At 50.6% G+C, this 24,518-nt stretch overlaps 1 protein-coding gene across 1 annotated transcript in view; it reads right to left on the reverse strand.

Annotated features, from left to right (window-relative positions):
• Nucleotides 1–949: 949 nt before the first annotated feature.
• Nucleotides 950–24,518, reverse strand: part of CUX2 (cut like homeobox 2) — a 259,022-nt gene continuing 235,453 nt past the window's right edge. Inside the window, exons 11-22 of the mRNA XM_065890009.1 lie at nt 23,813–24,004; nt 23,660–23,718; nt 23,132–23,180; nt 22,939–23,038; nt 21,110–21,784; nt 20,244–20,345; nt 14,708–15,507; nt 13,368–13,527; nt 8,068–8,340; nt 6,652–6,840; nt 5,121–5,394; nt 950–1,742 (exon numbers count right to left, since the gene is read on the reverse strand). Coding sequence (XP_065746081.1) covers nt 950–1,742; nt 5,121–5,394; nt 6,652–6,840; nt 8,068–8,340; nt 13,368–13,527; nt 14,708–15,507; nt 20,244–20,345; nt 21,110–21,784; nt 22,939–23,038; nt 23,132–23,180; nt 23,660–23,718; nt 23,813–24,004 — 3,666 coding nt within the window. The remainder of the gene's footprint in view (nt 1,743–5,120; nt 5,395–6,651; nt 6,841–8,067; nt 8,341–13,367; nt 13,528–14,707; nt 15,508–20,243; nt 20,346–21,109; nt 21,785–22,938; nt 23,039–23,131; nt 23,181–23,659; nt 23,719–23,812; nt 24,005–24,518) is intronic.

The raw sequence follows: 24,518 nt of genomic DNA on the forward strand, positions 1-24,518 counted from the left end.
CAGGCTGGGGGATGGGGTCACTCTGGTTCGAGCGCCACCCTCTAATCACCTACCCCCATACCTGGCTTTCCAAAGGATTCAGAACCACATCTTGTCTACAGACGGACGAGATGGATTGTCTACCCCCTGCGGTCCACAGGTTTCTGACAAGAGGGAGTGTAAGCAGTTTGTTTTGTACCATGTTACATCTCAGATAGGATGGTCGGCCACAGCCCACATCTCTACAACATTTACAACGGCATGGGACATTCTGTGTTATCAAGGTTGCATAACAGACCACCAGAATGAAACACATCCTCAACGGCATCAAGGTTTTCATTTAGAGTCTTCTGGACTTTCTCTTTTCAACATGGTTTCTGGAAGGGCAGTAGCAATGGACTGTGTCTCACAGACAGACATGGGAAAAAACCGTGGTTCAAAGGTTATCTGAATTTTGGTCAGTCTTATAGTGTTTTGTGATGGCTTTGAACAACTGTCTCCTTTTAATCTCATCTAGTGGCAAAAATGACACAACTTCAGTGTATACTTCGCAACAGTTGTGACGGTATCCTGATTTCATAACTCTCTGTAATATCAAAACAGCATCAGCTGGGAATAAATTCCAAAGGATCCTTTATTAAAATATCTAAAAGAGGTCTATAAATATTTACTTTTCTAAAAGAGTTTGGAGTTTCCAGGGGAAAAATGTGGCGCCACTTTGCTTCTGCCTCCTGTAGAGGGGCCAGAGTGGAAAAGGGGGTGATCCCCAGGGCAGGGGCTGCTGAAAAGGGGAAGCAGAGGCACCTGCCTCACCTGCTCACTCACGACTTCACGGAACCGGGATCACAACCAAAACTGTCAAGCGGCGCGACACTGTGGTCCACGTTTTGATGGCTGAGCTCCTCCCTTCCTTACCCCGCCCTGAGTGAGAGGGAAGGTGGCCCCCGCGGCGAGCCCCGTGCCCCCACCTTTAGAACTCCCACTCCAGGGCCTCCTCGCGATTGGCAGCCCTCTCCAGCCGGTAGATGATGCTGTTCAGGTTGGCCATCTTCTCATGCCGCCGCTGCAAGTTGGGGTTCACCTTGGTGCTGGGGTGCAAGGCCCCAGTTGCGTCAGCAGTGGGGCTGGCACTCGGCACTTTGGCAGGGAGGGTGCCGGGTGGGGATGGGGAGATGGGGGCTGAAGAGGAAGGAACAGGTGACACAGACATCATGAGGCCCGGCGAGGAGGCAGCTGAGGGTGAGTTCAGTGACACCTCTAAGCTGCAGCGTGAGGACTCCGAGGCCGACTTAAAACTTAGAGGGTCCGGGTGTAGCCACTCCCCGCCCTCGCTCTCCTGGAGGGGCTGCAGCGAGGGGCAGGCTGGGGTGGCCCCGCCTGGAAGAAGGAGCCCAGGGGCTGCTTTTGGGAGTCCGTCGTTACCCAGAGGGTCAGGATGCACCTCTTTGGGGGAAACTTGGCCTTTGTCCAGCTCCTTTGAGTCCTGGCTGCCGGCCTCTTCCTCCGCATCCTCAGTCTGTTCCTGTTTAATCCTCACTTGCGTCTTGTCCTGGGTGGTCAGGGGTGTGATGCTCTCCTCGGGACCCTCCTGAAGCTTTAGTTCCTTCACAGTAGGCTTCTGGTCCTCAGCCTCAGAGTTGGGGCTCTGTGGAGTGGGGTCTGGGTGGGAGTGGCCTGGCGGTAGGATGCCAGGACCCCCACTGGGGTCGAGATCTGGTTCCTCTTGGGTCCCCTCCACCAACATCTCCCGGCGCATCCGGGACCTGGGGCAGAGACGGCGGTGAGCAAGGCGCTGGACGGGGACCGCCTAACCCTGGAGTCAAATCACAGGAGTGGCCTTCTGACCCCACCCACTTCCCTGGGGGCCCACTAGGCATAAGCGTCTCCACATGCAGCGTCTTAGTAAGTCCTCTCAACAGCTCTGCAAGGTGGGTGCTATTATCATCCCCACTTCATAGAGGAGGAAACAAGACTCAGAGATGTTGAATGACTTGCCCCAGGTTTCACAGCCAGTAAGTGGCAGAACCAGGACTTGAACTCAGGATTGTTGGATCCCAAAGCTCACAATCTAGACCTGTGCTGTCCAGTGCAGTGGCCACTGGTGACATGTGGCTCTCTCATTATTAAAGTTTTTATACTGATTACATGTTGAAATGGTTATATCTGTATATACTGAGCTAAATAAAATATACTATTACATTAATTTCATCTGTTTCTTTTTATTTTTAATGTGGTTACTAGAAAATTTTATATTATATATGTGGCTTTCACTGTATTTCTATTGGACAGCGTTGTTTTAGAGCATTTTTCAAAGTCAAACCCAGATCTAGTTTGTGCCAATAACCCCTTGCTTCTTTCCTGGAGGGACTCTTAGACATCAGCCCAGAAGGGGAAACTGAGGCACACAGAATAACTTGTCTAGGTCACCAAGGCACACAGAGGCAGAGCTGGGACCAGAAGCTGGGAACCCTGAACTCCAGTCCAGAACCCATCCTCTCTTCACTTCAATGGCCTCCCTGTTGTCAGAGGGAAACATATATATTGTGTTTTAGAGCAGGAAATGATAGGAATGAGTCTAACTCCATTAACTATTTTCCTAATAGCATGAGGTCCAGAGAGGTCAAATCACTCGTCCAAGGTCATAGAGCGACAGGGCTTCCTCAGCATCTATCTTCAATGCTGTAGCCCTCTGCCCTTTTTTATTAATGACATCATATATTAATACCATTATTTATAATATTAATAATAAAGTACATGTTACTGATAAATAATACTCACATTTATAAATTTTAATTATAAACATCATAATGATGGGTGCTTATCATGTACCAGGTATGGGGCCAAGCACTTTTGCAGGTTATTTCATTTATTTTTCATAATAACCTTATGAGCAGGATACTAGTCTCACTCCCACTGACAAAGATTACAAGGCTCAAAGAGGCACTGCGACTGCTACGGTCACACAGCCAGCAAGTAGTGCAGTTGGGCCCTGAACCAGCAGTCCAGCTACACTCTCCTGCCTCCCTGGCTCCCTGCCCAGGTGGGGGATGGGGCCCCATCCCAGGATCCTGAGCCTGGAGGGACTGTGAAGGGTGATCTGGTTCACTTCTCTCTCTCAGTCCCTAATCCCTCCACAAAGGTGGCCTTGCCCACCTTCCAGGAGATTCTGTCATCTCCTTCAGTCCCCTCTAGAGGGAAAAGCTGCTGGGACCAGGGGGAGCACTAGTCGTTTCCGGTAAGGTGGGATCTGAGGGTGTTTTGGGATGGCTCAATGCCTGAGCCTCTGTCACTAGAGCTTCCAAACTGTAGATCATGTATAAATATGAGGTTAATAGTCATTTACACCATAGTAAAAATTAGTCTTTTTCTTCAATTCCTGACTCCCAAATCTATAGCAGGTCCTCCCTGGTAATTTTTTCTGAAAACATCCTATTGTTCACCTTTCCTAGAGCTCACTGAAGGTTGTAATGATACATTAATATAAGTACTCATTTAATAGTGACCTTCCCTGCTGGTCTGTAAGAGGTGCTAAGGGCAAGGACTTTGTCTTGTTCTCTTTGGTGCATGGTACAGAGTTGGTGCTCAATAAACATTTACTAAATGAAGAAATGTATTCTTCTACAATTAGAACTCTTTGAGAGTGGTTTCTTTTAGGAGTGGAATTCTCTCTGCTCATTCAAAGCCCAGCTCAAAGGACACCTCTCTATAAAGTTTTCCCTAGGTAGAATTCCCTTTTCCCTCAGCCCCGTATTCATTCCTGTTTTACAGAATTAATTAGGTTGTTGCAAAATTATCTGGTTTGTGATTTTAAGCTCCCAAGGGCAGGGATGATAGCTTTAAACCCCTGTATCTCCTGACCCTAGCTCACTGTGCATACATGGCAAATATTTATTGAATTAGTACACTGAATAATAATGGAGGGCTCAGTTCCTGTGGGAAACAAGAGGGGAGAGAATGTCTCCTGGGAGGGAAGGAGGGCATGAGGCTTTAAGGACCTATGTCATTTGCTGTTTGGCAGGCTCTGGGTCTGAGCAGGATAATATGCAATACTTTACAAAGTATGTATGCTTGAAGTGTTTCATTTGATCCTCAATTCAGCACTGTGGGGTTAAGTATTAGGTTCCTTATCTGTAAAATAGGGATGAGACTCAGAAAGGTACAGTGATTTGCTCAATAACACACAGCCAAAGTGGAACTTGAACTCAGGTCTGTGTGATGCCCATGCCTGGGCTGTGGAGAGAGACTTCAGGCATTCCACCCTTCCAGGCTCCTCCTTCCTCTTCTCTCTTGGGGGTCAAGAGACTCTCCTCTCTGGCACCACAGAGGCACCAGAGACATTTCTTGCTCAACAGGCTTGGTGGGGAGTGCCTCAGAGATGGTCCTCGAAATCCCATCAACCCTTCTCTGCAGGGCTCTCAGGAAGCCCTTCTGCGGTCTCCTTGGAAACTGCTGAACTCAGCCAGTCAATGCCCTCAGCCAGCGCTGGGACTAAATTCCCGGGCAGCCCAGCCCACCGCAGGTCAGCTACTCCTAAGACTAGGGACTGGTGAGTAGGAGAAGGCACCATAGAAATAGGAATCACCCATTCCCTGAGGTGGATGGTGCCCGAGGGGCTGCCACAGGGGTTTCCTTTGGCCTTAGGAGTGGGAGAGGCCAAGAGCCCCAAATCGGGGCTCTGACACAAGGTTCAGTGGGTAGTTAAGGTTCCTCAGGCCTGTGCCCCAAACACCATTCCCTGTCCCTTCATAGACGCGGAGCAAACTGGGTGAAGTCATAATAAAGACAGTGACAATAATAATGTCAACACCTACCACAAACTGTGTGCCAGGTATTTTATGTAAATACGTTGGCCCATCAAATCCTCAGGACAACTATATGAAGTAGATCCCATTATGGTTCCCATTTTATAAGTTAGAAGACTTGACGCTCAGGGAGGTGAAGTCCCTTGCCCAGGCCTCACAGCTGGAAATGGTTGAGCTGGGATTTATCAATAGATCCAGGTCTGCCTATGTTATAAAGCAATATGGTCCTCTTATCTCCCAGAGGCCACGCTGGGCTCCCTCCAGGCCCCGGGACAGGGAAGGGGGCCCGGCTGAGACCCCTTCCCACCCTCCCAGTGGCCACCCACTCAGTATCCCTACCTGTAGTTGTGGAACCAGTTGATGACGGTGTTGGTCTTGAGGTTGAGCTGGAAGGAGAGGAGCTCTATGGTCTGCTGGGAGGGGTAAGGCTCCAGCTGGTAGGCCTTTCTCAGCGCCTCCTTCTCCTCAGGGGCCAGCACTACTCGCGGTTTCTTGATTTGCAGGAGGCTCAGGTCCTGGGGCTGCAGGCAGGGGCTGGGGCACTCGGAGCGGGTGGCTGGAGACTCACTGTCTGAGCCGGTGCTGATGAGGCCGTACCTGCGCTTCAGGTAGGCTGGGGCGGGCGGGCGGGTGGGGGAGGGAGTGGGGGAGGGCTGAGAGCGGCCGACCAGAGGCCCATTGCTACCCGAGCTGAACCAAGCATCAGCTAGCGGTCCTCAAAGCCCTCCATGCCCCAAACGTTGGGACCCCCACGCAGTCTCAGCCTTTTCTCCTTTCTTACTCTCCTTTCACTTCCTCCGAGCGAGACGCGCTCGCCTACCCACACCTGGTCATTAGCACTGTAATTGTTAACATATGTAGAAGGTTCGCCTCACAGACAGGAAGGAAGTGCTCGAAAAAGGGTGCTCTGGAGCATTCTCTTGATTGTCAGCAGTGTCCCTGAATTTCACTACTTTTGTTGGGGGCAGGGGCAGGACATTAATTTTAAACGAACACAGTAATTGCATGATGCATCTCAGCCTCAAATTGTCAAAATGTAGGGGAAAAAAGGCACACCTCAGAATGGAGGAAGTAAGGCATTAGCGTCTCATTTAATCCTCACAGCAATGCCCTGAGGTAGATGCTGTGACTCCTACTTTCAGATGAAGTAGAATGAGGCACAGAGAAAGGAAGTAACTTGCCCAAGGTCACACAGCCAGGAAGTGGCAGGACAACTTCTCAACTGTACAGCTGTCTGATGCCAACAGCCAGACTCGGCCCTGCCCCATGTGCCGCTTACAGCTTGGCTTGACCCTGGGCCCTCATCATGAACTGCCTTGGCGCCCTGGATGATGACTTTCCAACTCCTTGTATCTTATTTCCCAACTGGACCCTGAGCTTTTTAAGATCCAGGAATCCCTTATTCACAGCATGAGACTGGGAGGGCACAAACAGGTACTCAATGCCAGCTCATTTTTTCAGGGATATAAAATAATATTAGACCATGTAAGAATCTGCAATTTCTTGTCCACTTCCACAAGGGAGGATTCTTGTTTGCTGGGTCAATTCTGTGCTTTGTTGTGTAGAAGCTGGGCAATGGGCAGAGGAGGTAATACAATAGGGAGGTGATGCAGAGGATGGAGGGATCAGAGAGAAAGGGGGTTTTGCGGAATATACAAAAGATTTTGGAGTAGCTGTCGGTGTGGGGAAGAATGCTGAGAGATGGGCTATTGGAATTTTCAGGGGAAAAGTAGTAAATGTTTTAACGGCTTGCAGTTATATTCTGTGGAATTGCTATTTCTTGCAGTCCCACACCAGACTGAGACTGGACTCACTGGGACCCTGAGTTTATCTGGGTTTATCTGGGACCCTGAGTTTACCCAGTGCTTACCTTTTTTCTCCAGCTTCTTCATGTCCCTCAGCTTCTCCACATTGTGGGGGTCATTGAGCCACAGCTGCATGCGCACAAAGGGCTCCCGCCCCTTCAGGCTCAGCTTGTGCCAGGGTTTTGGTCGGGACAGCAGGTCAGACACGGAGCCCTGTGTCAGCCCCAGGATGCTCTCCCCAAATAGCCGCTGCCCTGGAGACAGGGGAGGAGGGCAACCTGTAACCCCCAGGCTGGGCAGAGGTGCTCCCAGGAGATGCAAGAAATAGGCCAGAGACATGGGAGAACCTAGGGAATGTCTCCACTGACTCAGGAGGGAGGACTAGACACATGGGGGAACCCACACCCAGTGTGTATCTGGAAGAGACCTTTGTGCAAAATATGAGATGGGGGCAGGCAGACAGCTACCAAACAAAAATGCTTTCATGATTTAGATGTTCTTCACTCCTAGGGGATCCCTGAAATTGTCTGCAAACTTCATGTGTACAAATTAGTATCACCTTGTCAGAGAGCAAGTTGACAGGTTTTATCAAAATGTCAGTGTGCATATCCTCTGATCCAGCAATTCCACTGCCTGGGATTTATCCTCCAGTTGTATTTGCCCAAGGGCACAAAGACGCATACAGACACAGTTTCAGAGGCAGCAGGAAATTGGGAACAAGCAAAATGCTCATCAGTTGGGTAAAAAATGTGGGGCATCCATGGCCTGAAAAATTTTGCAACAGTGACAAAGAATGCAGGTGGTCTATTCATTCTAAACTGGAAGGGTGTCCACAAAGTGTTAATTTTTAAAAAGCAAGTATAAGGACAGCCTGTGTGTAATTTCATCTATCTAGAAAAAAGAAAAGAAGAAACTAGGTGAACATATATTCTTGTATGTGTTCAGAAAGTGTCAGAGAACAGGGAGGCAGGGGAGATTTTACTTTTTTATTTAAATTTTAATTCTTTTTTTCTGTACTATTTGATATTTTTAAATAAAGATGCCTTGTTTTTATTATAGAAATTGTAGTGAAAAGTTGGGGCTTGTGTGTATCCCTCTGGGAGGGGGGCTTGACGCCCATTGGAGACTTGGAGGAGTTTGTGATTCAAAAAATTAAAGAATCCAGATTTCTCCTCTGAGCCCCCAGCACTGGATCAGGATTGTGTTAGAGTCTCACTGTTACTGGGATTCTCTAAGTCCTCCTGGAAGGCAGTTTTGAAAGCTGTGGGCTCAGGATTTTAGGTCCTTTTCAGGCCCGTATTGACCTCCCTTGTGTTCCACTCTAGAGACCCAGGTCATTGTCAGATGCCTCCCAGAGGGTCCTAGATGCCCCAGGGCTGACTGGCACCTGCAGGCAGGACCCCAGTGCCTGGGATCTCACTGCCAGCACTTTCCTTAAGGCAAGTTGGAGCCAAGCATCCCTGATTCCCACCACCCTGTACCTAGGTTGTTGTCTGTGAGGACCTCTTTGACCCTCTTGGTGATGGAGTACGTGTCCAGCTCGGGGGACATGGCCACAATCTCCTGGATGCCCGCTGTGGTCTGGCTGCCTGAGTACATCTTTCCACCCAGCGAGGAGCTGGAGCGTCCCTCCGGCTGCTGGTTCTCCTTGCTGCTCTCCAGTGTCAGACTCAGGGGCTCCTGGGATGTCTTCTCCGGTGGCTCCGTGGGACTAGGGGGTGGGGATGGCGAGGACCTTGGTTCAGTGGGACTGGCTGTGGGCCACAGAGAGACAGAGAAGGCGGTTACTGCAATCTGGCATTGACACACATGGTTTGGGCAGGCTTGTTTGCTAGAGCCAAGAGTTGGCAGCACCCCTTTTGCAACCACCATAGTAATATCTCAGGCAAGGACCGTCCTGGATGTGAAAACTAGCGGATGAAAGTTAGATGAGGAATAGGATATCCACATAGTCCCAAAGTATCTCCCCACAAGATACTTATTAATTACAAAGGGAAAAATAGTAACTTTACAGTACAGCTACCTGCCAGACACCACCTTAACCAAGTGATCAAAGTTAGCATCACCAATCATAGGACAAATAAACAACTGGTGCCTCCTGATACAATGTACTGAGAAGGACACAGCATCACTTCTGTGATATTCCTGCCCAAAGTGCACAGTCTGAATCTAACCACGAGGAAGCATCAGACAAAGGTGAACTGAGCCAGTCTACAACGTAACTGGCTTCTAGTCTTGAAAAATGTCAAAACTGAAAAACAAAGAGAGGCAGAAGAATGGTCCAAACTGAAAGAGACTGAAGAGACATGACGACTAACTACAAGTTATCCTGAATCTGATCCTGGACAGGGAAAAATAAAATTATATAAAGGTGATTACTGGGACAACAGAGGAAAGTTGAATATAGATGGTGGGTTATGTAACAGTATTGTTATTATTGTAAAATTTCTCATGCTTGGGAAATACTTGTTGGAAACATTTAGGGGTAAAGGGACATGATGTCCTCAATTAATTTCTCAAATGGTTGGGAGAGAAAGAGTACAAATATGGCAAAATTAGCAACTGGTGAATCTGTGTGTAGGGTCTAGGAAGTTGGTTGTTCTATGACTTCAACTCTTTGGTAAATTAGAAATTACATCAAAATTGAATGTTAAGGAAAAAAAGGAGTTGGCAATGACCTACAAGCCCAACTACTGGGTGTCAGCTAAATAAAATACAATGAGTCCCTGCAGCAATTAAAAATAATGTAATGAAAAGATGTCCACATAAGATGAGTAAGTTCTGGGATCTGATACACAGCACGGTGGCCGTAGTTAACAATCCTGTACTATATGACAGTTGCTGTGAGAGCACAGCTTTAATGTTCTCACTATAACAACAAAATGGTAATTATGTGAGGGGAAGGGTGTGTTAACTAACCTTACCATGGTAAACATTTTGCAATATATACATCTCTCAAATTGTTACACTGTCTACCTTGAACTTACACGGTGTTCTATGTCAAATATATCTCAATAAAACTGAAAAAAGAACAAGAAAAGATGTCCACAGTACCTTGGCATGTTAAAAGAAAGTGAGTTTTAAAACCACATTTTTCATTTGTCGAAAGACATTTTGTGTGAACGTATATTTAAAAACCACTTAGAAGTTATCTTGGGTGGGATGACTTTGTCGAACCTCAGTTCCTGAATCTGTTAAATGGGGCCGTGAGACAAACAGCGCTACACTTGCAACTATCCTACTCAGGGCCTGGAGAGGACTCGAGATGATGCGGATCACCTCTTGAGGAATCAGAGTCACCCACTGGACTTTCCAGCGTGAGCTGAGCCTCTGGACAATCCAGGGAGGGCAGGGGACGTGCCTAGGGAGGTGCCCCTAATAGGGAGGGGCGTGTGGTACAGGGTGTCTAGGAATCCCTGTGCCGGTCCACAAGGTGCCTTCCAGCGAAGTAGGAAAAGGTACCTCTTCCTCAAAGTGTTTAACTGGTGCCTGATGGAAATTTGTTAAGATAAACATAAAAATGTATGATAAGTAGGAAGTAAAGGGAGCCCCATAACCATCCTGCAGTGGCTTTGATTCTAGAAAGGACATCCTGAGCCTCTCTCTGCTCTAGATGGGTTCTTCCTTCCCTGTGGCCAACAAGTAGATCACTCTGATCAGACCGCTCTCATGCTTCAGAACCTTCAATGGCTCCCCACTGCCCCTTGCATAAGAAATGTGTACCTCCTTGTCCTGGTGTTTAAGGCTCTGGACTCTGTTGTCCCTGCCCACCTCACAGACCTGGAGCAATTCACAGTCCCCTCAGTTACCCCTCTCCCCACAAACCTCCTAGGCTCTTCTAAACCCCTGTGCCTTTGTTTAGGCTGGTCTTCCCACTCTGAAAGCCTTCCTCCTAACCTTGAACTCCTATATATCCTTGAAGACCCAGTCCCAAATGCCCCTTCGCTGAGGTGTACATCTTTGGGGTCTAAGAGCACCTTGACTACAAATTGTCACGCTTCACTCTAATTCCTTGCTTGTGCCAGATCTCTTCCTTACTAGATACAACAACAACAACGATGATGGTGACGACAATAATTCATGAAGCTTACTTTTACTGAGCACTTACATGCCTAGCATAGTGCTATGTGTTTTACACCCATGATGTCAAGTCACCTTCATAACACCCCTAGGAGGTAGGTATGATGGTATCCCCTTTTACAGATGAGGCAACTGAGGCTCAGAGAGGTCAGGCAATATGTCTAAGGTCACAGAGTGGCTAGTGGCAAAACCAGGACTTCAGCTCAGGTATGCTTATGCCCGACATGGTCTTCTCATCCACTAAATGCCAACCCCTGGAAGGCAGAGAACATACGTTAGTCTTAGAGCCTGGGGAAGCAGGAGGTGCTTTTGAGTGAATACATTTCAGTCAGGACCACTCAAATCTCTGTTTCCACAAACCTGGGGTCCTGGTGTCTTGATCTGTGGGTAAGCAGGGGACAAGATGTCCACCCTCATCTGCACTTACCTCCCTTCCCAAACTGTGTATGATCCTGCCTCCCAGCCTTTGCTTTTGCTGTTTCTTATGCCAAGAACACTATTCTTGATTGTCTTTGCCTAACTCTATCCCTACCTCAAATCCTTCCATTACAAAGAAAAAACAAACAAACAATTAGACATTGGGGAAATGCCAATAAAAATTATGAGATACCACTTCATACCCACTAGGATGGCTACAGTAAAAAATAGAAAAATAGCAAGTGTTGGCTTACTGTTGGAATGTAAAATGCTGCAATTGCTATGGAAAACAGTTTGGAAACTCCTCAATAAGTTAAACATAGAATTACCATGTGACCCAGCAATTCCACTCCTAGATATACAGCCAAAGGAATTGAAAACGGGTGATCAAAGACATGTTCATGTTCAACATTATTCACAGTAGCCAAAAAGTGGCTTACCGCTCCAATGGGATATTATTTAGCCATAAAGAGGAATGAAATTCTGACACAAGCTATAGCATAGAAGAATCTTCAAAACATCATGCCAAGTAAACGAAGCCAGACACAAAAGATCACATATTATCTTGATTCCACTGATATGAAATGCCCAGAACAGGTAAATCCATAGAGTCAGAATGCAGGCTTGCTGGTTGCCAGGGGATTTGGGGGAGGAGGAAGTGGAAGTGACTGCAAATGGGTATGGGATTTCCTTCTGGGGTGATGAAAATGTCCTAGAATTGTACAGAGGTGATGGTTGCACAACACTGTGAATGTACTAAATGCCACTGAATCGTACACTTAAAAAAATGGCTAAAATGGTAAATCTGGTTTGTGAATTTTACCACAGTGAAAATGAATTAATTACAGTACACCACCACACCAAAAAAAAAAAAAGAAAAAAAGGATTTGGGACCCTTTCACAAGTGTAGGCTCTAAGGTGGAAACCGTAGGAGGCAGGGGGGTCTAACAGCTACCAGTCTTGCGTTCTAATCCTGGCTCTGCCACTAACTGGCCAGTGACCTTGGGCAAGTCACTGTGCTATTCAGACCCTCGATTTCTTCTTTTGTAAAACTGAAGGACAAAGAGTCCCTCTGGTCAAGATTAACACAAGGATTAAAGAAGAAAACACTGTAAGTGGTTAGCACTGTGTGTGACAAATGACCGCCGTCATTATAACAGTTGTATTAGTCCTCAATTATAAAATATTTCAAAGCTATAGAAATGTACAGAAAAGTCCTCCCTCCCTTCCCTGGGCCTATCACCTTAATAGATGTTAACACTGCCCTATTTGCTTCAAATTTCCCTGTTTGTTTTAAAGAAAAAAAGGAACAGAGACAGCCAGAGCCCTCTGGTCCCCTCCCAGTCTCTTCCTGGCCCCTCCCTGCCCAGAGCAGCCCCTCCTCGCAGGCAGGTGGGTGGTGGCACCTTTTTTCATTTCTTGTCTGTGGGCATTAACTTCTAAAATAAACACCATCACTGGGAGGTAAGATTTTGTTCCCTGACATTATGTTTCAGGTACTATTCCTGTTGATACCCATTGATCTGGTTCATTTCTATGAACCTGAGATATGGTTTTTGTCCTATTGACCAATCCCCACTTTAGAAATGGACAAACTGACTGAGCTGAGGTCCTTGGACTCGGAGTCTGGCGTCTCTTTGTCTCTGCCTTTCTCTGGCCTCAGCAGGTAGGTCAGATGTCCTGTCCTGGCAGCCATCCCCGTCACGGTCTGGGTAGGCATCTCACCAGGGCCTTGATGGATCTGCCCACTGACTGTCACTGGGGAGGGAGCTTGAGCTCCCTGGAGTCCCCACCTCAGGGCCCCAATCCCTCTACTCTCAGGCTCTGTAACTCTGGGCAACTCTCTGAGCCTCAGTTTCCTCACCCAGGAAAAGTTCAGACTCCACCCTGCCTGTGCATCATTAATGGATGGATAACAGCTGCCCAAGGCCCTATGCTAAGAAGGATTCTGAGGCTGCATGCTGGATTGCTGGGAGAAAGAGATCAATCGGCAGACTCCTGACGGGATGGGAAGGAAGGTGGGGCTCCCCATGCAAAGTATTTTTTCCACTTGCTCCACGCACCCGGGTGCCACCTAGAGGTTTAAAACCAGTGCCTGTCTGGCTGAAGGAAGGATGAAAGGGGAGCAGGGACACAACTAGGAGCAACCTGCACTCTTTCAGGGCAGCAGCAGTGGCGCCGGGGCTGTGGGGACGCAGAGGGGAGCAGACCCGGGCAGTGAAGCCACTGCACAGACTGGAAGAGTGAGGGCTCTTGGCACTTCTGGGGCCCTGTCTACACTCACCCTGGGAGGCGCTGGGCTGCTGGCTGACGGCCTGGCCGAGCTGGTCCGAGAGCCACAGCTGCATACGGATGAAGGGCTCCCGCCCCTTCTGCGTCAGCTTGCTCCACGGCTTCGGCCGGGACAGCATGTCACTCACACTGCCCTGAGACAGACCCAGCACCTGGGGATGGGCAGGGCAGGAAGGGTAGGTCAGCAGGTCTCCCCAAGAACCTTAAGGCCCACTGTTCACTCCTGTTCTGAGAGGCCAGGGCTGCCTTCATGTGTTCTTCACTCCCCAGCTGTCTGCTGTGTGCCTGTGCTGTACCCCCCACCTGCAGTGCCCTTCCTGATTTCCCTCCATCTAAAAATCCTGCCTCAGGACTTCCATGGCAGTCCAGTGGTTAAGGCTTTGCCTCCCAATGCAGATTCCTGGATGGAGAACTAAGATCCCACATGCCGCACGGGCAAAAAACCAAAACGTAAAACAGAAGCAATATTGTAACAAATTCAATAAAGACTTTAAAAATGGTCCACATCAAAAAAATCTTAAAAAAAAAAATCCTGCTTGGACTCTAAGACCCCTTAAGTGCCCCCTCCTCCAGGAAGCCTTCCTGTGTCTCCCATTCAGGTCATTTCGCCTTCCTCTGAGCTTATGACCCTTTGCCTGCTCTTCTGCTATGGCCGGAGGTGATGTTTAAAACTACTTAACACGGACTTCCCTGGTGGCACAGTGGTTAAGACTCCACGCTCCCAATGCAGGGTGGCTGGGTTCGATCCCAGGTCAGGGAACTAGATCCCACATGCATGTCGCAACTAAGAGTTTGCATGCTGCAACTAAGAAGCCCATGAGCCGCAACTAAGGAGCACGCCTGCTGCAACTAAGACCCAGCACAACCAAATTAATTAATTAAAAAATAAATCTACATTTTAAAAAGAAATAAAACTACTTAACAACTGGTACCAACCAATCAGGAGACCACCCCCCCGCCCCCGCAAGCTAGGCTGAGCCTTAACCCTTTAGTGGATGGACCATGGGAAGGGTGGAGGGTACCCGAGCAGGGTCGGGTAGTTGGCTATTTCCTAACCAGATGGAAGGGTTTCACAGCTTTAAAAACCGCGTTGCCCTTGGCTCCCCTTCCTCCAGTGCCCAGAGACAGCTGGAAACAGGAAAAAGGGATTTTGGGGTCACACAGACCAGGGTCCGAATCCTGCTTCTGCCCAGTTCTTGCACACACGCACGCGCGCGCACACACTCACACACGCATTCTTTCCAGACCATGGACGTGGGATGGGGGTCCTCCCTCCCCAGGTCCCGTGCTCCAGGCCCCGGAGCCTCTGAGGGTGGGCCCCGCCATCTTCACCTTCTCCCCGAAGATCCTCTGGCAGATTCCATTCTTGGCCAGCTTCTCCTTGACCTGGCGCGTCAGCTCCAGGGTGTCCACCTCACGGTACATGTAGAGCTCGTATTGCTCGGGGGTCAGGGGCGGCACGGTGGGCTTCAGCGTGCGGGGCACGTAGGCCGGGTAGTAGGCCAGTCGCCCACCGCTGCCCCCCTCGGGGCCGCCCCCCTCGGCCTTGAGCTCACCCACCCTGGGGGGCTCGTCCTCACTCCCGGCCGCTTCCTCCTCGGGGGCCGTGGGCGCCTCGTCCCCACGGGGCCAGGCCCGCCCACTGGGCTGGCCGGAGTAGCTGGAGGAGGAGGAGGAGAGTGAGGGCGAGACGGAGGCGTAGGGGCGGCTGAGGAGGCCGCGGTCCGAAGCCCAGTGGTGGTCGAAGTAGCCGGCATCGCCGATCTCTGACTTGACCTTCCGGATGATGCTCTGCACAAAGGCGGCCGGGGACAGGACCGTGAGGGATGTCTGTGTGGCACTGCTGCTGGTCCCCCCACTGCCGACACCACCGCCGCCGACACCACTCTCCTCCTGCTTGACATGGGTCGGGGCCCCGTTCTGGCTCATGGCGGCCAGTGAGGGCCGCTCTGGGGGCGAGGGAGGCACCGAGCGGCCGCGGGGGCCTGCCTCCATCTCCAGTAGGGCCTGCTGCTGCGCTTGCATCTCGCGGCGTGCTTGTTCCAGAATGTTCTTGATGGCATCTTCTGAGGTGCTGGCGGGGGCTGTGCCATTGGTGATGCTCAGTGGGGCTGTCGAGTTCTTGGGCTCACCTGTGGGAAAGATGACAGGGTGGCTGGAGGCCCATGGTCAGAGCATGGATTGAAGGGCAAAGATGTTCACAGCACAGTATTTATACCAGCAAAATGTTGGAGGCAACCTCTTTGTCCAACAGCTGGGGATTGGTTAAGTAAATTAGGGTCCATCCCCATGACAGAATATTAGGCAGCCATTAAAAATCAGGTTGACAAATTATACTCCAATAAAGATGTTAAAAAAAAAAAAAAGGAAACAGAAAAAAAATCAGGTGGACAGTGAGATTTTAGCACATGTGGAGAAAGTGCTCATGGGGATAATGTAATATTAAAAAAAGACTTGTCTTTTGCATATGCTGTGATCCATCTATGCAGATAAAAGCAAGTCCCAGAAGAAGACACACAGTATAACCTGCTTTCTAACTGAGCTGCGAAATAAGCAATGTATCACATAGTGAAAACTCTTTTTTTTTTTAAGAGTGGTAAACAAAAAGGAACAACAGAACATTGTTTCCCTCTGCCCTATTAGTGGCCTTTCCCATGCTGAGGTCTCCCCACCCCTGGACCAACCCATATCAACACAGCCCTTCCTCTATTACCTGGTTGTGCAGTCTATACCCTAGTGGATCCTCACAGCCCCAATTTTAATTTCCAATTAAAAAGCAATAGAGCAATGGAATATTATTCAGCCATAAAAAGGAATGAAGCACTGATACATGCTACCATATGGAATAATCTTGAAAACATCATGCTAAGTGAAAGAAGCTGGACACAAAAGGCCACATATTGTATGGTTTCCATTCCTATGAAATATCCAGAATAGGTAGATTCATAGACACAGAAAGTAGACTGGTGGTTCCCTGGGGCTTAAGGGAGGTGGAGAGTAGGGAGTGACTGCTAATAGGTACAGTGTTTCCTTTTCGGGGTGATGAAGATGGTTTGGAACTAGACAGAAGCAGTGGTTGCACAACACTGTAAGTATACTAGACACCACTGAATTGTTCACTTTGAAATGGTTAATTTTATGTTATATGAATGTTACCTCAATTTTAAAAAAAGTAGGGGCTTCCCTGGCTGGCACAGTAGTTAAGAATCCGCCTGCCAATGCAGGGGACACGGGTTCGAGCCCTGGTCCTGGAAGATCCCACACGCCACGGAGCAACTAAGCCCGTGCATCACAACTACTGAGGCCCGTGCGTCTAGAGCCTGTGCTCCGCATCAGGAGAAGCCACTGCGATGAGAAGCCCGCACACTGCAACGAAGAGTAGCCCCCACTTGCCACAACTAGAGAAAGCCCGCGCACAGCAATGAAGACCCAATGCAGCCAAAAACAAATAAATAAAATAAATAAATGTATTAAAAAAAAAGTAATACATGCCTATTGTGGACAGCTAAGAATGCACAGAAAATTAAGATGAAAATAAAAATCCCCTCTAATCTTTCCCCCAGAGGCAACCACATGAAATTTTCTCATGTTTTTCCTCCCAATCTGTTTTCTAACAACATTCATGGGATGGTCACACTCGATATGTGGGAGTGTGGCCTGGTTTGCCCTCACTTGGTGTCAACATGAGTGTTTTTTCCTATGATTATAAGTTCTTGTATCTTTAATGGCTGCACACACCACTGAGGAAATACCCTGTGCTTTACTTACCTGATCCCCCACTGCTAGATACTCAGATTGTTTCTAGTTTGTCACTGTTGGAAACAATGATAAAGAGATAGCTTGTATATAAAATTTTGCCCCCATTCTGGACATTTCCTTTGATCCCCAAAAGTAGAGCTCCTAAGTTAGTGTCAACCACATTCATTTCCTTCCCAGAGGACTGCTAATTGCTCCCTGCTTAGCCTTCACTCTCGTCAGGGGCATGGCAGGGATAACCTGGCACTCTTCCTCTTGTTGAACTCTTCACAGACCCTTCACAGGAAACCCCCAACTATGCAAAGGTTTCCCTCTATGATGTTGCCTTTTTAATTTTTTGCTGCCTTGTTTCTGACCCCACAGTGGGAGAGCACTGTACAGGGAGTCAGGAGACCTGGGTTCTCCTTTGGTCTCTGAATAACTGTGAGTATGTCTCCTCCTCTTTGGCTTCAGTTTTCCTGTTCAGTGGGAGAGTTAGATTAAACTGTTTCTCATGATTCTTTTCCCCCCAATACTGTGTCTCATCTATATGTGTAAGCCCTATCTAGCACACAGTAGGCACTTAATAAATGTTTGGGACCGGTTTCATGGAAGACAGTTTTTCCATGGACTGGCCGGGGGATGGGGGTGGGGGGATGGTTCAGGCCAGCGATGGGTAGCCATGCGGAGTGGGGATGAAGCTTCGCTCGCTCACCCGCTGCTCACCTCCTGCTGTGCGCGGGCCCGGTTCCTAACAGGCTGTGGGCTGGTACCGGGCCATGTCCCGGGGGTTGGGGACCCCTGGTGTACACAGTAAGGGCTCAGCAGATTATATGGGTGGAGCAGTGGAGGCTCCCAGCAGGGTAAGCCCCTCTCTACCCTTTCCAGGGACGGGGAAGGGGAGGGATCTTGGGGAACTCCTGGCTTCCAGCAGCAATCAGAGGCTTGGGAATCAGGACATTTGCTCTGAGTCGCCACCATGGGGCAGCAGACAATGTAAAATGGAGTGGGAGTGCTGAAGCCAGCATCTAGTTCTAAGTCAGCTGTGGTCTACACTGTGTTGTACTACCTCATGCTGGGTGCAGGGATGTAACTAGGTCCCTTGCTGCAAGAATCCCCCAGACTGGTGGGAGGGACAGCCACATCAGCAGAGTCATTTGTAACATGAATAAATGCAACAATGGAGACATAATAATGATAATGTAATGAGGACAGCTAACTTTTCAGGGGCACCTTCTACATACTAGACCCCAGTTGAGTGCTTGCCAGGCCTGATCTCATTTGATCCTCACACAACCTTAAGAAGGGAGTACAAATACTGTGTCCATTTTAAAGATGAGAAAATGAAGGCACAGAGAGGCTAAGCAATTTGCCCACGGTCACACGGTTAATAAATAGCAGAGACAAAATTTGCAGCCAGGTCACTCTGGATCCAATGCACCAAACAATACGGTCATTATGGGGGATCCAAGGAGGGGCGGTATCCAATCCACCTGGATGGGAATGAGGGGCTTCCTGGAGATGACTTCCGAGTTGAGTTGTAAAGTATAAGCAGGAGTTGGCCAGATGAAAAGTGGCTGGGGTGAGGATGGCATTAGGGTCACAGGGAACAGGAATGAGAATAAGCATGACTATAAACAGTTCAGGTGAGAGGCACGGAGGGGTCAGGAGGAGTCTGAAGACTATAATAGGGCCTGTAGGCCTTGTTGGAGACTTGGGATTTTATCTGAGGGTAATGGGGAGCCATGGAAGGATTTCGAATAGTGATATGACCATGTGTATCCTCTAGAAAGATCCCTCTGGCCTCTGGGTGGAGAATGAGCCAGAGCATGGCCTAGAATGTCACTGGCAAGACCAGTAAATAGGCTACTGCAAGAGTCCCAGCAAGTGATGATGGTGGCTCACTAGGCTGGCGGCAGTTGGGGTGGGGATGGACAAGCTTGAAAGAAGCACTCAGAAGTTAAGTGACCCCTGGATGGGGTAAGGGTTAGGGTTAGGGTTAGCGTTAGGGTTAGGGTTGTTGGAATTTCCAGGAGTGGATTAACTCATCTAGGAAGAGTAAGAAAGTCAGAGGGCCTGGGGTGGAGCTCTGGGGGAACCCCACGTTTGAGGGGGTTGATGAAGAAAGTGCACTGTGATAGGCTAAATAATGGTCCCCCAAAGATATCTATGTCCCAATCCCTGGGACCTGTGAACATGTTACCTCACATGGCAAAAGGGAGTTTGCAGATGTGATTAGAGTTAAGAATTTTGAGATGAGGAGATTATCCTGGATTATCTGGGTGGACCCCACATAATCACAATGGTGCTTATAAGAGGGAGGCAGAAAGATGAGAGAGAGACAGAGACAGAGACTAAAGATGCTAAGATGAAGGAAGAGGCCAGAAGGCAAAGAAATCTGGGCGCCCTCTAGAAGCTGAAAAAGGCAAGGAAACAGATTTTCCCCTACAGCCTCCAGAAAGAGCGCAGCTGTAGCCCAGTGAGGCTGACTTTGGACTTCCGACTTCCAGAACTGTAGGATGATAAATTTATGCTGTTTTTAACCACTGAGCTCTGAGTGTAGCACCCACTGGGGAAGCGTAGGAGGCATGGTTTGAGAGGTGGGAGGAAGCCAGGGGAACAGTGTCTCACTGGGAACTAGAAAGTAAGGTGCAAGAAGGAACGTGAGACCGATGGTCGGGGGTGAGGCTCAGGCCTCTGTGCTTGACAAGCTCCTGTGTGAATACTGGTCACTGTGCCTCCTGAAAGTTGAGGACATTTGGACAACCCAGACCAGGAATGCCAACAGAACTCTGCAGTGAGGGCAATGTTCTGTGGGCATGCTGCCCAACATGGCCGCCACTCGTCACCTGTGCAACGTGGCTACTGCGGCTGAAGAACTGAGGTTGTAATTTCACTTAATTTTAGTTAATTTAAATGGATATAACCATACGTGGCTTGTAGCTCCATACCGGATAGGACCTGGCACTTTCCAGGCCTAGACCTCACTTGGCTGCAGGTCTGGAAAGAGGCAAAGAGGTTCTGACCTGCTTGGAATCCCCTCTGGAGTGGATGAAGGTGGACAAGGCCTTGCCTCCTGCTCAGAGCAGGCCCTGGAGGCCTCGGGCCTCAGCTGCTGTGGGGTCACACTCACCCCCCTTCTGCGACTCGATCTCCTTCTTGGCCTGCTCCAGGATGCTCTTGATGGCGTCATCCGAGCCGGTCTCTGGTGTGCGGATTCTCGGGGTGATACTGCCTGGGGGAGGAAAGGAGGCATCTGCTGTGGGGACCTGCATGTTGGGGACCAGTCCCAGGAGCTGGGCAGGGTGACAGCCTGGTGCCCTCCTCTGAGGGCCAGACCGTGAGTATGTGTGGCAGGACCATCACTTTGCTAGTCTGTGTGACAAACTGTGGACCTACAAGTGATTCTAGCTTGAAATAATAATAACAACAACAAAACCCACTGACGGCAGCCACCATCAAAGCTAACAGTTCTCAAGAACTTACTACATGCTTTATGCTCATTTAACCCCCGCCGTGAGGCTGACAGATGGGGAAACTGAGGCACAGAGCAGCTAAAGTGGATTGCCTGAGGTCACTCAGTAGATGAATGGCAGATCTGGACACAAACTCAGGTGTTTGTGAGGTCAAAACTTGGGCCCTTCACATGGATTACCCTAAAAACTGAGTCTGGCAAGGTTGGCAGTCACCCAGGCTGTCGTACAGATGGGTAAACTGAGGCTTGGAGGTACTCAGCGGGTATCTGCCAAGGCAGCCCCTGGGGCCCAGACTTTTCCCACCGTTATCAGCCTGAACGGCATCACAGCGGCCAGAGGGGGAAACTGAGGCACAGAAAGGCAGAGTCACTTGCCCCGAGTCACACGGCCGTGAGGTGGCAGACCCAAGGCTCTGAACCCCGAGCTGTGCTCTCAGACCCCAGCCAGCCCCATGCCCTGGGCTGGGTTGTGGAGACCAGGTCTGAGCCTGTGTGCCGCAGATGGGCTCTCGGCCGGCACTTACCTCGTTGCCGCACCTGGATGGTCCTCAGAGCCAGCACATTCTGCTCGTCCGACAGGAACTGCTTCATCTTGATGAAGGGCTCCTTGCCCTTCACCGTGAGCTTGCGCCAGGGCTTGGGCCGGGCCAGGATCTCGCTGACTGAGCCCTGGGACAGGCCCAACACGTAGTGGCCAAACACCCGCTGCCCGATGTTGTGTTTGAGCAGCTGCTCCTTCACCTGGAATGCGATCTCCGCCGTGTCCAGCTGCTCCTCCTCCGCCCCGGCCCCCGCTGTGGCCACGCCGCCGCCACTGCCCTCCGCTGGCTCAGGGCCCCCGGGCGGCTCAGGGCCAGGGGCTGGGGTGGCAGGGGCCGTGGGCGGCTTGGCGCCATAGAAGGCCGGGGGGAACACCAGCAGGCCTCCCGCCTCCCCCTTGAAGGCAGCCGGGGGCATCATATGCTTGGACAGCAGCGTGTCCCCTGCCAGTCTCTCCCCTGAAGCCAGGCTGGGGAAGGGGGACAGCGAGAAAGTCCGAGGGCCATCAGGGCCGAGGCCAGGGCCCAGCAAGGGCTGCCCTGGGCTGGGGGACAGGGGGTCTTCGGACCCTGGTGGCGGTGGGAGCTGTGGAGGGGATGGGTAGGACTGCTCCGTGCCCAGAGAATCCTTGATGGCAACATCCTCTGAAGGGTCTTCCTCTAGAACACCAAGGCAGACAGACAGAGGAAGAGAGGAGAGACAGAGAAAGACAGAGAGGTGGATAGTGATGGGGAGAGACAGAGACAGAGACAGGGAGAGAAATCACAGAGAGACACAGAGATAGGAAAACAGAAGTAACATGGGAGAGACAGAGACAGGCAGAGGCGGAGAGACAGAGACAGGCAGAGGCAGAGAGACAGAGACAGACAGAGACAGTGAAAGACAGAAAGCAACAGAAGGACAAAGAGATAGAAAGAGGGAGACAGAGAAACACATACAAAGAGACAGAAATTTGGAGGGAGAGGAAGGGGGCACAGGGCAGGAGGGAGTGGGGACAAGTGCTATAGGCGTCTGGTGGCGCGAGGCGCCAACGCTGGCTGTTTCTGCCACACACACGCCCTGCCCCCTTCTCTGATCCCCATCCTTCAAGGCTCGGGCCAAATGCTAGTTCTGGGGAGCCCCCCTCCCACCATCAAGCACATCAACTGAGCACTCGTTATGGGCCCCGCACCTTGCCCTGGGAGGATTAACCCCCATCCCAGAGCAGGACAGCCCACTTCCTGGGTGCTCGCCCTGCACCCCTTGTCTATGCGTTTGTATTTCCCATGCCGCTAACTTACTCCACCCGCACAGGGCCCATTACCACCCCCATCTCACAGATGAGGAAATGGAGGCAGCACACAGAAAGTGTCGGCTGGGGCCACATGGCTGAAAGGTCATGAAGCCACTGTGTGAGGAGAAGGGGCGATGTGGGGGAGACAGGCGTGTCTGCAGGCCGTGCCCAGGGGTCTGCTGTAGGGGGTGCGGTGTGAATGCCCTCCTTGTCCCGTGACCTCTTCTACTGCTCTCGAAGGCTAGGGCATAAGCAAGCCCTTCGGGGGACCTCAGGAGGCCCTGAGTGAGCTGTGTGTCCCTGAGTGTGGGCGTGGATGTGGGTGGCACCCTGTGGGACAGCTGCCTGCTGGCTTAGCTGTGGATGGTGCCCAGCTCAGCCCCTGGCACTCAGGAGGCCCTCAATCAACATGCCCGCCTTTTATCCATCATCCTCTGGCCCATGTGGAAGGCAGTGGTCTGAGGGCATGGAAGAGGCCAGAGACCCACGGGCAGCTCCCACCCCGGCCCCTCAGTCCCAAGAGCACCCCTCCTGCCCTACCAGGGCTGGCCAAAAGACCAGGCTTTTCTAGAAGGAATTTCTGCGCAGGGAAGAATGCCTCCTTTGCCATGAGCAGGGAGTCTTCGGGCTTTGCCATGCCCTGAGGAGACAAGAAGCAGGGCTGAGAGGGCATGGCTGGTACAAGGCTCTCAGGGGCAGCCTGCCCTGTGGGGAAAGTGGCGGGGACACTCACCTGGGGGAGGCTGCAGGTGTTGGAGGCCAGCTTCATGGCTTTGAGGATGCTGCCAGAGAAAGTGGAGAGAGTGTGAGGCCAGCCAGTTCCCCAGGCCGGGGGAGAGGCACTACGACCTGCTATCTTCCCTGATTGACAGCAAGGACCCCAGCCCCCAGGACCCCATGTAACACGGGACTCAATGGACAACAGGCCTTAAATAGTGGGCTTGTGAACTGGTCTGCTGTCACCTGGAGGAGTGTGGCTTGAGCTCATCTGATTAAGGCATCATCCCCCTGCCCAGTTACAGCACCAGCAAGGCTATGTTTTCCCACAGGCAGCTCTTGATGACAAAGGTCCGGGCATGACACCCAAGGTGCCAGTGGAGAGTTGACAAGGGTAACACAAAGCGGGGTCTGGTGGGAGGGAGGAAGATGGTGAACTTTGCCGAGGGCCCCTTGCTATCTTCCCAGGCAGCCCCCAGTCAGGCAAGAGGGCTTGGCGGCGGGGGGGGGGGGGCGGTCTATGGAGCCCCGCCCCACACAGTACCTCAGCTCTGTTTTAATTTCTTCATAGTCAGACTGTGCCTGGAGCTTCTCTTCCAGCTTCTAGAAGAACAAAGATGGTGAGGCTGGTCCACGTCCTTCTGCCTGGGGACTCCCCGCCCATCTCCCATCTGCCCACCTCCTCCCCAAGACCTACTTCGATGGCCTCCGACTTGGCCATGAGCTGCCGCTCTAGGTCTGCAATCTGGTTGGCGGAGGTCTCCTCCAGCTCCTGCAGAGAGTTCTGGAGGTGCCGCACATCCTTCAGCAGCCGCAGGATCTCCCGATCCTTGGAGGCCAGGGCAGCCTCAAGCCGAGGGCCCGAGCACAGAGCGAAGTTCACCTTATCCTGGGCACAAACAGGGGCTTGGAGGGGCCGGGAGGTGTGGGGCAGGGGGTTGCAGGGCTGCTGTGCTCCCTGGGGTGACTCAGCCCCTCTTACAGGCCTGTGGCTTTCCCCTTACCACTTCTAAGCCTTTGCTCAGGCTGGTCCCACCTGCCTGGATGTCTTTCCCTCTCTTCTTGAAAAGAAATAAGGAGGGAGAAAGAGTGGTCGGAGAAAGTATTTTGGAGGAAGCTATGTTTAAACTGTGATGAAGTTCAAGAACAAGTTAGTGATTTGGAAAGTTGCTTGGCAGCCTCTGCTAAAGGTGAAAATTCGGTGCCCTAAGTCCTGGTGGAATATATGCAGGAGAAATGTGGGCACTTGTGCACCAAGACACAGGATGTGAACGTTCACAGCAGCCCTCTCTGTAATAGCTCCAAACCTGAAACCCCCCAGAGGCCTACCCACCAGAAAGTGGACAGATTGTGGAATACTCACACAACAGAATACTAGACAGCAACAAAAACGAATAATCTAC

Source organism: Phocoena phocoena, chromosome 13 (genome assembly GCF_963924675.1).
Source record: "Phocoena phocoena chromosome 13, mPhoPho1.1, whole genome shotgun sequence".
Taxonomy (NCBI): Eukaryota; Metazoa; Chordata; class Mammalia; order Artiodactyla; family Phocoenidae; genus Phocoena; species Phocoena phocoena.